The sequence below is a fragment of the Hylaeus volcanicus genome, chromosome 4, assembly GCF_026283585.1.
Source record: "Hylaeus volcanicus isolate JK05 chromosome 4, UHH_iyHylVolc1.0_haploid, whole genome shotgun sequence".
Classification (NCBI taxonomy): Eukaryota; Metazoa; Arthropoda; class Insecta; order Hymenoptera; family Colletidae; genus Hylaeus; species Hylaeus volcanicus.
This window is the reverse complement of record NC_071979.1, coordinates 3,323,237-3,341,768: the sequence shown is the minus strand read 5'-3', so window position 1 is coordinate 3,341,768 and position 18,532 is coordinate 3,323,237. Positions and strand designations below refer to the sequence as shown.

General features: G+C 37.1%; 1 protein-coding gene across 2 annotated transcripts in view; it reads left to right on the top strand.

The window, feature by feature from the left end:
- LOC128875579 (transmembrane protein 132E) overlaps positions 1-18,532 on the top strand; it is a 195,717-nt gene that overhangs the window by 146,044 nt on the left and 31,141 nt on the right. For both annotated transcript variants that reach the window (XM_054121274.1, XM_054121273.1), the window contains exons 3-4: positions 2,449-2,592; positions 16,087-16,360. In XM_054121274.1, coding sequence (XP_053977249.1) covers positions 2,449-2,592; positions 16,087-16,360 — 418 coding nt within the window. The remainder of the gene's footprint in view (positions 1-2,448; positions 2,593-16,086; positions 16,361-18,532) is intronic.

Sequence of the window (18,532 nt, the reverse complement as noted above, 5' to 3'; positions counted from 1 at the left end):
AAGTGACTACCCTCCCTCCAACTTCTCACGGACATTTCTCGCCCCTCGCCTTTCGTTTTTATCGGTTTCGTACCTTCCGCTTCGCGTCTCGATAACATTCTTGTCGCCCTTTTCACCTTCCTGACTGGCATTGAATATAACAGAGAGGAAGTGTCTATATTTGTCAAAATTTTGTTTTTTTAACCCATCGCTGTTTTGAGATATCCCAAACTCGAACTGGAGAACACTTTTTACCTGATTATATGTAGTACCACTGGGGAGGTTCTCCCTTGACCCTTTCGAGCGAGTAGTGTAATATTTCCGATTCTTACACTAATTTTGGGACGCTCTGTATATTGAATAATAAAGAAATAATTTTTATTCCGATTTTTTAAGTGAAATAGTGAAATAGATCCTAACCGATTGATTACGCTTCTGCTGACTGCTTTTTTCCTAGGACCTCTTCTCTTTCGCTGTCTGCCCTTTTGTATGTTTGACGTTCGACTCGAGCCAAATGTAAACACAGAATAGAAACCTCGATTGGATAACTGCAATGTTTGGATCCCGATTTTCTTGCACTTATCCAGTGTTTACTGTATCGTGCCTCCCAACCTAACACAAGCAGTCTTAATACTATCACGAATAGTAGGGTGCGATGATGATAGCCTACAAAAAGCGCTCACATGTTAAAAAACATCCTCTATAGTCTCTTCTGAATGAATTTTAGAAACATTTTGTAACCTGTCGGCCTCGCCAAATTCATTCTTCTTTCGCATAGACAATATGTATCTCTGGTGATATACGTAAATTAAATCACTCTTTAAAAATAGCAAACTGATGAACCGTTTTGTCTTATTATCAGACTATAATCCATTTAGAATTCATAAGTTAAGTGGTCTTTCCGTCCAAAATTTTAACCTCCTCTCTGTTAAGCTTTCAAAGTTGATCTCTTCATTTAAGTCTCAAAAGTAATTACCATTCAATTTTAAAAACAATTTGCCGACCAAGTGAGGAGATATTGACATTGTTATATATTGTTTTGAAACATGAAATCACGTTTACGTTTACAGAGGCAGAATTCCCTTACGTTGGGAATCGACCCAAAAACGAATATTTGGTTGAAAGTTTCGACTGTATTAAAAAAGGAGAAAATTCAGCAGCTTCTAGATTAATACCAGGAAAGTTAAACAACAGCGTTGTCAGCTTTTTTTTTCCGCGAGGATTTTGACAGCGCCGTTAAACGCGCGACGATTCGTTTCGTCGTCGCCCGATGTTATGTATTTTCGTTGTCGGTCGTGTTTGCCCGTCGAAATTCGGTGTTCGCGTTCGTATTGTGCCGCGGACTAATCGGATTCCCTCGTTTCATGACGTCACCCGCGGTTTCTGAATAATGTAACGTCCCCGATTTATGAACCGTTTGAGCGTGGGATTTAACGGAGCACGACAAACCTGTCCGGCTTGTTGTCGAACGAAATATTTATTCTGCGACCAATTGATTTTCCCTGACGTGAATATTACGATTAAACCTTTGGCAGTCCAAGTATTTTTTTATGTCGCCGATAAAATGTTACATCTCAAAATTGTGGATAGTATAGACAAATATTCATAGTGACAGAATTGTTGGAAATGGAGGTACAAGTAAATTTATTTGATCATAATAGCGATTATATTGAGTTGATTGACATTTTATTTAACGTTTCACTCGCTGGTGTGTATACACAGTCGTTTATGAGGATTGATATGGATTTATAATTAGTTTTGAAGTAATACTACAAAATAATATGAAATTGAAAAAAGAGGGTAGGATTGCTGTATTGGGTTCATTCATAAATAACTTCCGTAACAGATAATCATGTTCTCAGGGAAACTCCTCCAGGTAGCAATTTTTAATGCCTGATAATTATATAATTAATTAAGATTTATTATGTAATATCATCTTCGGAAATAAGTTATAAGTTAATAAACGATAGTTATTTATGAATCAAACCATTAATATACTTCCTAGGATTTGATATTTAGAATCTCTTCGAGGCATATTACAACTTTAAGTAAACATTAATTATTTCAAAGGGAAGTACAATATCGATGAAAACAAAAACTTTACTGGTATCTTTATTCAGATATGTATGTCATCGTCAAATTTAAACTTTGTTCATATTTGACATATTACAACTTCAAGTAAACATCAATTATATCAAAGGGAAGTACAATATTGATGAAAATAAAAACTTTACTGGTATTTTTATTCAAATATGTATGTCATCGTCAAATTTAAACTTTGTTCATATTTGACATTTGTTTCCGTCAACGTCAGTTTCTAAGAAATTGAACCTCGTGCATTAGTTAAAGATGAAAGATTGACTTTAAAATTGTGAAGTTTCACTTCTTTCAACCTTGATTCTGCGGACACATATCGTTGATCGAGTCGATATAATCCACGTGATTAATTGCCTGGTATGTGATTTGCAGGGCCAGAGTGAAGTCTGGCGTGAAAATCTTGGATGGCTCGTCCAGCGATCCGGATTGGATCGTCGACAGCGATATCAACGCGAAGAACACTATCGCGACGTTCACCGCGAGGAGGAAGGAGAACGTCCCACGAGTACCAAGCGCGTAAGTACGTCACAATTTTGCGAGGAGACATCTATTGTCTCATCCTATGGCATTTCTTAACGGATAAACACTACAGTCCGACACACAATTTTACAGTCACTTCGTGAAATGAATATTATTTTGATAAAAACATACTTTTATTGAAAACAACTAAATATAACACATGAGAATGGTAATTAGTAACATTTCCAATTAGTAACATTAGTAACATGATATTAGCAATTTATGACTACAAATACATATGGATGATCGTAAAATTGCGTGTCGCACTATTTTTATTGAAAACAACTAAATATAACACGTGAGAATGGTAATTAGTAACATTTCCAATTAGTAACGTTAGTAACATGATATTAGCAATTTATGACTACAAATACATATGGATGACCGTAAATTGTGTGTCGCACTTTCGTTATAAGAATCGCTTATTTTGAAACTTGTATGAAAATTAATTGAAATCAGAGTTACTATATCTGCCATTGTTTATACGAAGTGAGGTATTTAAAAATGATCGCCTGAACGACTTGTCTAATTTTGGCAATAGGAAAACATTTGATTAATCTTGCTTAGTTTCGAGAAGGTTTCGCGTTGGCTACATCGTCAAATCTGCCTCGATCTAAAATCTTTCGACATTTAAACATACGTTTACTTCATAATTTGACGATACTCCGCGTCAAGAAATATCATATTGCCTTTTTCCGTTTCCGTGTAAGTATTTTGGACGTCCGAATGTTACAAACTGCTCTTTGGTCGGTAACATGCGGCAGAGTAATGATAAATATAAATATAAAACGTAAATAACACTATTGAATGTTTGTTTACTATAGTTACAGCGATTGCAAGAGTCCCATACCAACAACCAGAGGAAAGTCATGAGAATTTTCGAACGGTTCCTGGAAATAAATTATTTTGCATCCTAGTTGACCTTCGGTGTGCTCAAATGATTTTTAACTATCTTGAATGATCTTTAACTATAGCAAATGGCAGTTTCAGTCAAAACATTGATTAATTTATGAGTATTTAGGTCATTGTATTCATCTTGAAACGTTCTATCAGAATATGTATCACAACTATATCATTTTATTTAAAAAAACATAGTCGACTCTCATATCTCCTCTGGGGTTCCACCGATAAGAAAGTTATTGGCACAAGGTTACGTGCCCCTCGAAATCAAACAACTCTTGTTCGACACTTCTCCTTCTATTGTTTAAAATAAGCGAATTATTCAGGTGGCCTGTTTTAAGTGCCTCACCCAGTATTATCTAACCTCGCATATGTTGGACAAGATTGAGTGTTGTATGTTGTACTTTTAGTGTCAGAAATCTTATTTGAAAACTAAGCAAATAAGGAAGGACGCAATATCTGAAATATTAAAATGCTCACGATATATGGTAACAAACCCATTAAAAACTACTCAATTATGAAAAACAGTTGCTGCTGCTTGTAAAAGCATACCAGTTGAAAACTGCTAAAATTTCATCTATATTAGAATGATGCCAAGCTGTACTAAAAAATAAAGGTCGTTCCACAGAATCTTAATATCGTTTATTATTGCATATGCAATAAGAAACGTTTATGTCGAAACGAAAATCATGTAAACTTTTTCATCGTTTCCTCGTCACACCAATTACTTTGTCCAAAGCTAGTAGCATTTTTTGTTAGGTTAACAGCTCTTGTTATTATTTTTATTGTTAGATAAGAAATCCTTAGACAATATTCACATCTCCAACCAGATTCGCATCACCAATTCAATGGCTTAATATTATATTATATAATGTATTTTACTTGCCTATTAACAAGGTCAGGATTCAAGTCAAGGTTAGGACTCGAGCGGATTCAAAAAAGGTGAATTTAAATTACGAGAAAGCTTTTACTATTAGAATAGCACTGCTGGATTTAATTAATCGTAATTTTGGCAATACGGGTCAAGATACAAAATTCGGTTATTACAATTATGTACAAGGTTCACATGTATTACTTTGATCGCCACTGTACGCATATAAATAACCAAAGAAATAACCAAAGGGAGGGTTATCTCTGGCCATATTACCTGTTATGCACGTTTCTATTATCCACGAGGGAAAAAGATACAAGGTTTGAATAAGAAATAAAAAAACCGTCGAAGAAAGGAATTCGGCGTTCATTCACTTTATTGCGTTAATTTTTCAACACAGAATAAGCTACGATTTCGTGCGCACGAATCGAAGCAACGCAACGCGTCAAGTAAACATATATGAAAAATCGTAAGGCTCGAACATGATGAAATGCACGCTACCTTGCGATAGCACATACTAAACGCAACGTACATACGTAGTCATGTGTATTACAAATCTGCGACGAAAGTTTTTTTATTCGAACCTGGCTGCCACATAATTCGCTCATTCCCGTTTAAATTCTTCCACCGTTACGTTTACCTCATACTCTTAATTAGACGCGATAATTGGTTTCTTGTTCTCCTCGCTGGACGAACTACTACTGTCCGGATCCTTGCCTTGCTCGCCATCGGCGAACCGCGCCGGCCGCGGCTTAGCTTTATTCTTCTCTTCGGACGAGGAATCGCTTTTCGAATCATCAGAAGCCCCGTCGACATCTCGTTTCCCGCGTTTTACGTCCCTCCTGTTCTTTATATTGCACTTTTTCCCATCGTCGTCGTCGTCGTCGTCGTCGTCATCGTCGTCGCTATCGTCTCTATTTTTCTGGCACTTTCCCTTCTTCTTTTTCTTCTTTTTGTCATCATCGTCGCTGTCGTTACATTTTTTGTTATTCTTGTCGTCACTATCATCATCATCATCGTCGTCGTCGTCGTCGTCGTCGCTATCATCGGCGTTATTATTGCAGTCCTTTCCCTTGGACTTTCTTTTACGATTATTGTCGTCCTCTTCACTGGAAGAACTACTGCTACTGCTGCTACTGCTGCTGCTGCTGCTGCTGCTGCTACTGTCGTCGTCCTTCTTCTTCTTGGCGGATCGTTCTTGTCTCTGAAGAACTTCTTCTTCGACCAGCCTCTCGAGGTTCAGCTCACGGTCAACGTCTCTTTTAGCTTTTCCTTTTGCTTTTTCCTCGCTACTAGCAGATTCTTCGCTCGAGATGTCGGTGGCTGGTTGAGCGACAACGACACCGTCTTTTGCTTTTGCTTCCGGCGCGGTCTCCTGTTCAACGTTTTCGACTCTTTCGACGTTATCATCGTTCGCTTGCGCCACTGGGTGTGCTTCGGTTAATATTGTCGAAGCCACCGCAACTACGGACAGAGCGATTATTAACGCGTTGAAACGCATGTCTACCGCGCGAAAAAGTAAACTTTGTCGTCTCGAATACGCCGATTTCGAACTCGTCGACGCGTCTCCGCGCGGTCTTATATATAGCTGTGCCACCGTGCTACCGATAAGCTCGCGATTGAAAGATGTGACGCATTCGGAGAGCAGTGGTACTCACGGGGAATACGGATGTTGATAAATTGGCGCCGTCGAAGATTAGTTTATTATTAGTTTACGCGCAGAACGCGCGACGAAAATTGCGATGGAACCGCGGGATGATTCTTCTTGGAAATGTAATTCAATGTCGCGGAGTGGATTTTCCTTGCGAGTGGATTGAACGCCTGAGAGACTCTCGTAAGCCCCTAACCTCATTCGTCTTCGTAAACGTTAAACTTCGGGGATGAAAGTATAAGAATTAAAGTACTTGGTAAGCTTGTATGCGTTATACACGCGTACTGTATTTTAGTAAATAGAAAAGCATTTCGAGTCGATTTTAACCCCTTTAACCTACAGGTTATCTCCCGATTGCACGGGCCACAGTAAACAGGAAGGTAGGAAGTCCGAACGAAGTATAATGAATGAAACTCGTATTTATCGTTTATGACCCAAATTTCTTACCACGAGTCTCACTCGTCTTTGTAGGTCAAACAGTTAAGTACAGTATTGTCTCGAAATAAGCAACTCGGTCGGGACCGGCGAGCTGCTTATTTCGAGGGAGGTATGCTATTATTTGGTTTGATTTTGTTCTCGAGCGAGGGGTAGAAGTAACATATATAAAAAAAAAATACGTGTCGAATTGAGGAATCTCCTCCTTTTCGAAGTCGGTTAAAAAGCAGGGGGTTTCGTGTAACGCCAAACTACATAAAACTAACGGTATTGTTTCGGAAAATACACACGCCAGAGAAAGAGAAAACATTAAACATGTTCTTCTGTGCTCTTTCCACTGATCTGTTTGGCTTCTCGCTTTCACGGACCTCTCGCTTCTTTTCGGATCTCTCACTCCACGGGCGACTTCAAACAAAAATTATTTCGAGACATTGCTGTACTTGTTTAGTGACCACGCGTTGCGACTTTTCCGGTCGAATTCGCATTCTGCGAACTTGTTTGCAATGTAATGAGTTCCATTTAATTTCATTAGCTGCCTCCATAGCTATGCTTTTATTCTCGTTTTACCGCCTTCGGTGCGTTCTACAACCGAATTGAATATCGTAGCTTTATTACGAATAAATTGTAGTCACATTTTTGTTTGGCCGTTATCAAACGAAATTTTCAATAGACCGGGATATTTTTCTTGTTATTTAAACAGGGATTTCGATAGAGAATATAGTTTTAAACAGATTATAATTAAGGGTGTTAACTAATAAATTTTATTCTATACTTGATTTTATTATGTACAATTAATTCGCAGTACACTACCCGATGAATTTACTGAACTAACGATGTAATGTACGATATGATTCTCCGGTTTCCGGGTGGTTGTTCGAGGGCGTGAAAGAAAAGAGGTTCCGAAAGCTTTGAGAAGACTGCTCCAGAGACGTAAGAGGCTCCGGGGATATGCAGACGACGTCGTAAACGAACGTTGGAAAAGCGAGCTGTGGTCGTGTGGGCAAGAATTGGAAAGAGATTTTATCGGGTCGCCAACGCGGAAACGTTCGTTTCAAAAGTCTGCGTGCGAAAAAAGAAAGAGTACCTAGAAGAGTAGGGTAACGTATACAGTTGTCGATTCTCATACATTGACCAACATTTCTATACCATTCTGTACTATTCTTAAAACAGCAATTATCAGATCGCAAATGTTACCAGCCGAAATTAGGGCTCAGAGTTTTATGCGAATTTCTGTACTATTCAGATACCTGAATAAGAAATCTGGACATCATAATAATATTCGGATATCCGGATACAACAAATTAAGTAAAATGAGAAATATACTATTTTTTACGAAGACTTGTGACTCTGTACTCCAATCAACCCTTAAATGGCCTAAGTTTCAAACTTGAAATCGAACTTTTTGGACTTTTAAATCGAATGGTACACTTACAACTGGTTTGTCTTTAATATTTGGCTGTATGTTTGTTACCATTGAATAATGTTCTTTTGAACAAAAGTTTAAAAACTAAACGTCAGCTGTTTAAATTGTTGAAATAATAAATACGTTGATATTCTTTTAAATGTAATTTGGAAAATCAGGCATCTGAGGGTTAAGGATTTATGGGACCGACTGTACATTTTATACCGTTTAGAAAATACAACATATATACTTTCCTTTAAGTTTCAATTCTTTTTCTGTTTTGGTGAAAATATAAATTTGCCTAAACATTGGCAGTCAAAAATTATTTATTTAGAAATACGCCTCTTTTATTTAATAAAATATGATATATAGGTATCTCGATCGCTTAAGTAAATTTGTCTCCACCACAATTCAATTTAATTATATTTCATATGTTATAAAGTCAATTTGTAGGCACAAATAAATCGGAAATATCACGGAAATATTCCTATCTAATGGAATTCAAATAGTTTTGCATGTACTAAATTAGTAAGAATTGTCTCAACTCGTATAATCATTATGTAGTATCAAGTCAATTACTATTACAGAAGTATGACAATTCTTATATTGCAAACTGGTTCCATCGCTGTCGTTTCTTAGAAATAATTAATGTTTGTCTTGAATTTTTTGCATATGCAAGAAACGATACGAGCCTTTTATCATCTCTTAAGTTCTTTTAACGTGGTAGTAACAATTTTTTTACTTTTTGATTTTAGCAATAAACACTTTTATTCCCTGAAATTTCCAATACTCATGCTTGAGCAGCCAATCACTGTATAGTATACAGTGTATACGTTACTCCATTACTGTGTGGAGGAAGTTGTTATCACTGGTAACCCTGCGATGCTCTGGTTTGATTTCTTCTTTGTTTCTTTCGCTCCCTCTCTCTCTCTCTCTCCCTCCTTCTTCGAATCGTGCGAAATCAGCGCAATTTATTGCTGCGGTTTTGTGGATCATAGATCGGGAAAATACGCATCATCGAGACCTATGTCCCCGATAAAATCGTGTTTTAGAGCAGCGTTTCCCAAACTGTACGTTTCGTGCAAACCTTTCGAACGAATCCTTTAGACGACGTAAACAAGTGTTTGTAATTAATGATAGAAAAAAAAAGTAAATTAAGCCTTAATTAAAATTAAATTAAGCCTTGTAACGTGTTGCATGTCTACCACATTCCAATATTTTTTAATGCTGTAGGAAAGTAACACTTTTCGAATGGTGTATTCGAGTGTATTTGTATACTATCAAATTTGAAAATTAACGATAAAAGGAGCAAAAGAACAAAAATGACAATAATGAGATGAATTTTTTATATTCTTTTTCCGTGATTTTGCGGCAGATAAAATTGCAATTTCGACGTATTTCATCACTGTAGAGTTAGTATTCATTTAGTGCATAATATTTATATACTATTTACACTTTTACCGCATAGTTTTGTTAAAGGAAACGTACACTTTTATATACTTAACTCCTATTATACTTCTCATTATTACCCTAATTCGTTACATTTTTTAAAATGTAGTTTAAAAACAGTTTACCTTTGAGATACCAAAATATATAGTCGAAATCAATTTTAACGAGTACTAACAACTCGACCAGAGTTGATCGATATAACCAGTACGAGTTATATCATTGATGGATTTTTGTATTTATATTTGAAAGCAGGAGTGATTGCCTCTAAATGGTATTCAAGTTCATTGATCAGTATTTTTGGAAAAGGTTCTTTCACTATTAATCAACATTTTGTATCTCATAAAGTAATGATTAATAGCACTGCCATCACGAAAACGCATTTTATGAGCGAAGAGTGCATTTTATTATCTCATATCGTAAACATAATTCAAGTTTGTCAGGGACATTCTTCATAACTCCGAAAAGTACCTTCTATTGTTTTTAATTTACGATCACTTGACGAAAGATTACACCGAACCTTGAATACCCGAACTAATTTAAGAATATTCCGATAAGTAATTTTTCCTGACAATTTAATTATCGAATTTTCATAGACAATGAGAAAGAGAGATAATATATTAAAGAATATTCCGCTGTCAAAATAGAAAACTCCAAATGAAATTTTAAATGCACCAATTTCCATCACTCTCCGTTCTCATTTTCCAATCTCACCTACCAACCAACACATTCTTCTTAATGTCATTGCTTCGGTGAAATTACTTTCTGCTCAGGTCGGATGCTGTTTCAACGAAGTTATTTCTGACACAGTAAATGCTTGGTAGAGCGCGTGAAACGTTGTTAAAATTATTTTCTCCTTCATTGTTCTTGAAACTTTTAACAACTTTTTCGATATCGCTCCTCACACAATTAGTCCCATTATTTTCCATCCACTTCTTTATATCATTCTCGTTAGAATCGCTACTCTGTGATATTTTCGTTCGTTTTTAAAAATATACGAGAATATGCAACAAAATGTGTATAGAATGTCAAGCATTTGATTAACAGAATAAAAAATACATGAATAAAAAAACCCAAACCATTAAGCGGGTTTAACAAATTTTACATGCTGATCGCTTTCCCATATTATTCATTTGTTTTACAATGTTTTAGTTTCGAGATATACTGACATATTTACAAAAATTTATAAAGTGTGTTCAGTTTTGCTCATCTTTGTACGTGCGAGCCTCGCACTGCGAGGTAAGATGCAATTAAGAATACCGTTACGCAACATAACCTGACCTCGTTACATATACCGACGAGAAAAATCGATCTAGCTGATAGAAACGCAGGAACCCGTTCGAACAAAAGTTTATTAGAATAAAAATATATTCCGATCCATAAGTACCGGTAGCTGAAACTCCAGGCAAATAATGTCGACTCGAGAATTACCCGTCTGCTACTAATTGTATTCCAGTTTCCTTTCGATTCTATTTCCCGTCGATCTCGATCCATTCCCGAACACGTCGCTCTCGCAGCTCTCGGTATTGCCTTCAGCTGGTTTAATTCGGATTCCTTTCCTCGGGAACGGCGAAAAATTCCCTGTTTAATTTCGTTCACGATTCTTCGCTTCCCTCGATTCTCGGCGATTTTATCTCGAACAGAATATCATCGAACTGCGCGAAAACGGAAACGAAAAGACCTTCTGCCACTCGAGCGAGGCTCTAGAACGAAAAAACAAAACGGACTACGTTCTGTTCTTGCGAGTAGGGCAGAATGACTCCGAAGTGTTTCCATTAATCCCCTCTTTTGTCCTCCTCGCATTCGCGAATTTCCATAGCGATGCGATGCCAGGGTTCTCGCTCTGAATTTCACGATTTCATGACCCTTGAACTCTGGAGGATCTCCGTTCGGACGTTTTGTTCTTCCATTTCGTCGAAATTGTCCACTGGCACAGTTAAACTGATTCTCGAAATTGAGGGGCGTGCTGCAATGTGGAGGTAGCTCCATTTTTTTCAAATTTTCCTCTTTATCGCACCACAAAAAAATGGAATGTTTTAAATCCATGATTATGTTCTAGCCTCAAAACCATAAAAAAAATGGAGCTACCTTGTAATTGCATCGCATCCCTCGTTATTCATTAATATGATGCTAAGTACCTGTTTTTTAGAGGGATACGCGTCCCAGATCATTCGCGTTCCAGAGATCACTAGAACTCAATCTTATAATTTTACTTTAAGTAATAAAGTACTAATACAGGGTGGTCCACGCAACGTGTGGACCATTATAACTTCCAAAATATGCGTTGCACAAAAAAAATGTTATATACAAAAGTTACATGGTTTAAAAGGGTACACTATGCAGTGGGTTCATTTTTTTACAGGTCCAGGCGTTTCGGAGATTCGAAGGATAACTTGGTTTTTTAGATAGAATACTATATCTTTTATACAAAACTATGGTAGAGTATCGAATTCTGAATAAAAAAGTAGTGACCTTTATTAGTCCTAAACTTAATAGCTAACGAGTAATTTCAATTTATTACTTGAAAATTTTCTTAACGTAATATCAAGTTGGAGGTTCAACCTTATCACAGATTTCCGCAGAACAGCGATGTTCACAGCTGTGGAGCTCTTGATGAAGTGCTAGGTAATAGGGACGATGTTTTTCAAAATCAATTTTTAACAAAAATTTTCGTGCGTCAACTAGAGAGCGTTTTTACGGCGAAATAGATTGTTTTTTACAGGTACAGTATTGTCTCGAAATAAGCAATTGTTTTTCGCCTCGAAATAAGCGTCTTGCTATCCCCACTTTTTTGTGTACATTTTTGTATTCCACTATTGTTCCCCTGACTTATGAAAAAATTTCCTGACTTTTCCCTGATTTTCCTGATTTCTCTAACCAGTGGCCACCGTGTAATATTACGCGAAGAAAATTTTCAAGTAATCAAGTGAAAGCACTAGTTACGAATTAGGTTTAGGGCTAACAATGATCAATACTTTTTTATTTAGAATTCGACACTTTACCATGTCTTTGTATAAAAAATATAGTATTCTATTTAAAGAAACAAAGTTGTCCTTTAAATCTCAAAAACTACTCCACCTGTGAACAAAATTAATGCACTACATAGTGTACACTTTTAAACCATGTAACTTTTGTATGTAACATTTTTATGTAACATTTTTCCGTTCAACGCATATTTTGGAAGTTATAAAGGAGCACACGTCGGGTGGACCACCCTGTATACTAAAGTCCAGAAGATATTCGCCTTACCGTCAGCTGTTTAATTAAGGTCGTAGCTCGCAAGATAATCGCACATCCAAGTTTTCATCTTACAAAGTTATCTCGAAAACCGTTCACTGTATAATCTCAAAACCGTAATCATTGACTTCGGGATTTCAAGCGCTATAATTATGCATACGCTCGTTAGAAAGTCGAAATTTCGCCTAGGAAATTCTCTTTGCAGACGAAACCTAAGAGTACGGCCTTCTGTACTCGCGTTACGTAACGCTAACCATTTGTAAACTGGAAACTCACCCTCGTCGCGAGTTAGTCGTTCTCGCTAATCGTAGAATTCCTCGTTAACTTCTCGAACCTCGACAAACACTCGACGCAACGACGTTTCACCGTCGCGATGCTGCTTTCGCTCTGCCTTACCGCGACTATTTAAGCGGATAAACCCGAACGTTTCCTCCTGCGCTTGATTTTTCCTGTTGGATCCAATTACACGGCCCCTGCGTCTCTCGACGTGCAATTTACCGTCCGAACCGTCGGCTACGTCAGACGCCGTCCGCGTACCGTAGGGGTCGTCAACGTTGCTGAGCTGGATCCTTGATTGACGGGGATAAACTTCGTACGAGACGGCGCGTGGTTGAAATCGCCAAAATCCTGGACAGAAATAGAAAAAGTTTTCTGATTTTCATGAAATTTGGTATTTATGACGTGGAATGACGACTACGAACTCTGATATTTTAACTATTTATTTTAATTACTGATTATACGCGTTTAGTCGTTCCTTTTTACGCAAGGATTATGATTAGACCGCGGATCTTTATGCGAAATAAAATCTTCGCGAACTTGCCTACAAAAATTGAACCTAAATAAGAATTTATTTTATTTTGCAAATATTATAACATGAACTTTACTTTCAATCTTTTTCATATTCTTCCATATTGTATTTCCATATTGTACTCCATTTGTAGGTTTTTGCACATTCAAATTTCTTATAAATACATAAAGATCCGCAGTCTAATTATGAATTACGAAAATAATCATTTCAAAATAAACGATTCTATCGGTTTCCCTTTGAGCCCATTTTTTAACACATATTGACTGAAAATTAATAAAAACAATTACATACACATATTCGACTAACCTCCAGAAGTAGTATCCGTGAAAAAAGATGTTGAAATGGCAGTTGTTGATCAAATGTAGAGTCGATTGATGCTGATGGGTAGCATGAATTTGTTAATGTATTTTTCTGCCACAATTTAATGTCACAGAATCGCATTGAAATTGAATCACGCTCGAATGGTTGTGTGAACTCATTTATTCGATACTATGGGCTGTATAAGACGGTTTGGAACTGCATATGTTACGCAAAACTGGATCATCTAAAATTAAAAATTCCAACCAATTTCTTTGAAGCAATGTTAAAACTAATACTTAATCGCAGCTTTTGAGAAAATATCGCTATTTAGAAAAATGACGTATAACCAAATGTTAAAAGTTGTTTTTTGCAGAAAAAAATGCGCTTACTTTTATACAGGGTGTTCTACCTAACTCTTGCGTCTTAAATATCTCGCGCGTTTTTGGTGATAGAAAAATGTTCTCTAACAAAACATTGTTTGATCTGGAAGGGAGCATATTATATACAAAAAAAATGATCTCAAAATCATATTTTCCGAGGTTGGACGGTCACTCGCGTTTTCTTGAATGGGATGGAGTGTTTTCATTTGCAACAAAATTTTGAAGAATGCTTTTCATGATTTACTACGTACGTAAATATTTTATTCATAGATTTTTTATCAGTAGAAATCTGTACCGAGCTGATGAAAAACAACCCTCGATGTTTGGAACGGAAAACCTATTTTTTCCAATATATCGGAAACTGCTACGCATATGGAAAAGTTTAATTCCGAAAATTCTGTACTTTTGAACATGGAATTTAGCTACGTGCGCAGCTGTCAGTAAAATCTATTTGTTTAAAAGGTTGAACGTCGCGTCATGCATACATATATGATACTAATAATCCAGTTACTACACCGTCATATTTTAAAGCATAACATCCAAATACGAACAACACTTTACTCGAATCCAGTGAGTGTTTGAAAGCGTGCCGCCTGTAGAAGCTTTCGGTGAAATTGGTCAAAACGAAAGTATTGATTTCAAAGGGTAAATCATGAATAAATCTAAATTGATCCAGAGAGTAGTTTTATAAAATTTGCCTGACAAGCAACGTTTTACGAATTGTGGTATAATGCATGTAATAACATATTACGAATTTATATATATGTATTTTTTTAAATTGCTTTTAACCTTTTAATATCCCAACTTTGTTTTCCACTAACCGACACGATTTTTGTAACAGTTTTACAGAAATTATAAAATTACGGTGTAAAATATGTTGAAAAAAATTATTACAAGGTTATAATACAATTTGATTTTATTGCCCAAGATAAATTGTAACAAAGTGAATAGATGTTTGTCCTGATTTACAAATTTTGAGATTTCAAATTGAAAACATATTTTTATTAAAATAAAACACAGCCTATGTTACTCAGGGATAGTGTAGCTTTCTATTATTCTAAGAACAAAGAGACAACAGACAAAAATGTTGCAAAAGCATGTTTAGGTTTTAGCAAGGTGCAAAAGTCATCTAAAAGTTTAAAAAAAGCATTATTTCGAAATTACATACAGACACTTCAGTTTTATTTATATAGATAGATATACGTTCCAATAAGTTCCAGCGCTAAACGAACGTCAAACGAGGTCATCTTAACCACTTGCACTGGCAAAAAATTCACCAACGCGTGTACCAGAACCATCCAGTGTAATTTGCGGGGAGGCGTCATGTAGTGTTCGATTCTTCAGAGAAATCGGAAAAAGATTTATAGTTTCTAAACTAATTTATTTGGAATAGTTTTTTGAAGGAAATATAGAACATCGATTGATTATAAAGTTATACAAATATAATCCACGTCGTTTTTGTTTCTGTGACAATTGCATAACGACTTACATACCACCTACTTGGCGATTCTGTGACAACAGCATCACGACGTGCGTGGCACGTCTTTCCAGCGCAAGTAGTTAAAACGTAAATAATGGAGACAAGTGTTCTTTTTTTGTTTTATTTTGTAACATTCATTGTTAAATAGTTTCTTATTACATCAATTGTGAACGTATTTATCGCTAATATTCACTTTTATTCATGAAACTATCATGAAAATCAAGAAATCTTCGAGTAAAGATGTCGTGTTTGTGACCGAGGAAGGTTTTTCCTTCTTTGATACTTTTTGTTTATTCGCGACGGAGTCATCGAAAGTCGTTGGTCTAGGCCTGTTTCATTCAGCAAGCAGTTGTCGATAGCAAGAGACCGCATCAATGACACTTCGTCTTGCCTTTGTACTTCTATCAATATTTAAATCATTTTCTACAAACTGAAAAAAAAACCTACCAAATACTCACTGTATTTGATTTAGATAAGATTTTTGCTCGTCCCTGGGTGTGACCGCTCCCCCAACATTGCTGCGCAATTTACAGGAAGTGGTAAGGGTTTTGCCGCTAAGAACGCTTTTGGTTGGTTTCCAGATCGGCGGAGGAAATTCTGACGATGCTTTTGGAAGCCAGCGAGGAGGGGGTGGAGGGAAATTGGGACGGTGGTCGGATCGTATGGAGCGTACGTTACGCTTACGAGGACGAGGAGGACAACGGCTCCCAGCTGAATGGAATGGATCAGCTGCAGCAAAGATTGCAGCAGAGGCATGTGCAGCACCATACCCATCATCACGCTGAGAGACGGAAGCTGCAGGCGCGTCTTGAGATACAGAAGGACGATATCCAAGCTGTTCTGCCAATTTCCAAGGTACGGTCTCCGCGCGAATCATTTCCATTCGATGAACTGGGTTGCTCTGTCAATCATAGTCGGCTTTACACGTAACTCCCATTTTGTGGAGCTACGTATAATCGGCACTATTAGGGCTTTTGAGCACGATTTATCGTTTTCTAATCCTAATATAGGGTAAAAGATACAACGTGTGCACCTTAGATCTCTCAATATCAAAAATATCACTTCTTCCTGCTCAAAGATCCCCTGAGACATTTGATGTTCTTTTTTTTTTGTATTCGATAGGTCTAACTTTTTTCCTTATAGGCAAGAACAAGTAATAGGTATATATGTACAATTTTCAAAAAGTAATAGTAGCGAGAGCTTCTGCTTGTGTCGATAATTGAGAGGTGTGCATCAATAAGGAGGCAGCTCCATTTTTTCAAACTTTTAGGAAATTAAAAAGAACATTTAAAATTCAGGTTTTCGAAATTTTCTTTCTTTTTCTTTTTCATAGCATAGGTATTATGAAATAACGTCGTTCCGGATTCCATCCTTCCTTCTCAGAGTGGAGGGTGGAGTATTAATGTTTGGAGCTACCTCCTTATTGCGTCCTGTTTTAAAAAAAACACCTGAAATTTAACTATCCTAGATACAATTAGAGGTCAAAATGTTAGTTAAGTAGAACCATATCCTTTTTACTCGTGCAAGTTAAAAAAAACCCCTAAATTTTATTTAAAACCCCCCGAAATATTTCGATCATTTATTTATTACAGTTTCTCACAAATAAAGATATTTGATTTAAAATTTAGTTAAAAATAAATAAGTGTCGTTACGTGTAAAAATGTAATAAATAAAAAAAGATAAATTAACAAGAAAATTACAACTTGGGGATTTAAACCCTGGCGATCATCCGCGCAACAATCTAGTCTTGAAAATTTGCTATTCACATAGAATTGTACATATTTTCGTGTGTGTTGTTTTTCTTTTCTTTTTTTTTTTTTTTTAAATAGTGGCTTTATATCGCATCGACTGCACGGTCATTAGCGACGAGGATATTTTATATTTTATGGAACAGGTTGGTGTCTCTCAAATATTTGATGGTGTTTTGTACGTGGTCTTGAAAAGTTAGGGCCGAGTCTGGTTTTAATTGATATTTTCGTCTTTCGGCATCGTATCTTCGCCATTCGAATAGTTATTAATTAGTTAATTAATTATTCATTATGAGTATGATGACATTCATGAGTAATAAATTAATTATATACCTCGTAACTAGATGGTCAATTAACTCAAAATTTCAACGGGGAACAACTACCTTAACGAACAGAAATGTGTGCGACTCTGTGTGTACTTAGGAGCGCCGCCATTAAAAAACCCCTAAATTATTCTAAAAAATTATTCTAGAAAATTTGTTCCCCAAAAGTCCCCCTAAAAAATGTTATCCCCTCGAAAAGTTCCCGCCCATACATTTTCCCCCTAAATCTACGGACAAAGGCCCAAGTTGGCAACCGTGACTGTTCCCCCTGTGCCGTCCCGCTAATGTTCTTTCCGGCTCGCTATGGTGTACCATGCCACGGCCACCGCATCAAACGTGTCGCGAACCGAGTCACGAAATCGATTTCTCTGCGGCCCGCAACGAAAACATTTGAAACAATGTTTGCGATTCGATACATGTGCCCGCGACACGAGATTCGAAAACGACGCGACGGCGATAAAGGAGGTCCGATGTAATTTCGAATCGTTCGAGGACCGGTCCCGAACTCGGTGTGGATACTACGTGCGCAACGATTTTCATTCCCGACAACTGTGCCCTCGAACGTGCAACGTGAATTCCACGGGCAGCATCGCGGGCTGCCCGGAAATAGAAGAATTCAGCTGCTGGAATAGAAGGACGAGTACACGTGAACCAATATCGCCATTCGACGAACCGGCACGATTTTCAGCCTCGGCCTCAGCCAACCGCACAGCCTCACGGTCTCCTGACCTGCCGTGCGCACCCACGCCCTCCTCCAAGCTCTCTTGAAAAAGAATCCGCTAAGTTGCACGATAACCGCCGGCAGAAGTGCCGATCGATACCGCCGAAACGAGTACGCGGCGTGTGCCACAAACGGGCGGAATTTTATTCGAACAATAGACGACGAATGAGGACGCTACATAATAGTGGTTGATGATTTTTTGGAGGCGCCACTCACTTCTCTAACCCCTTGAGGG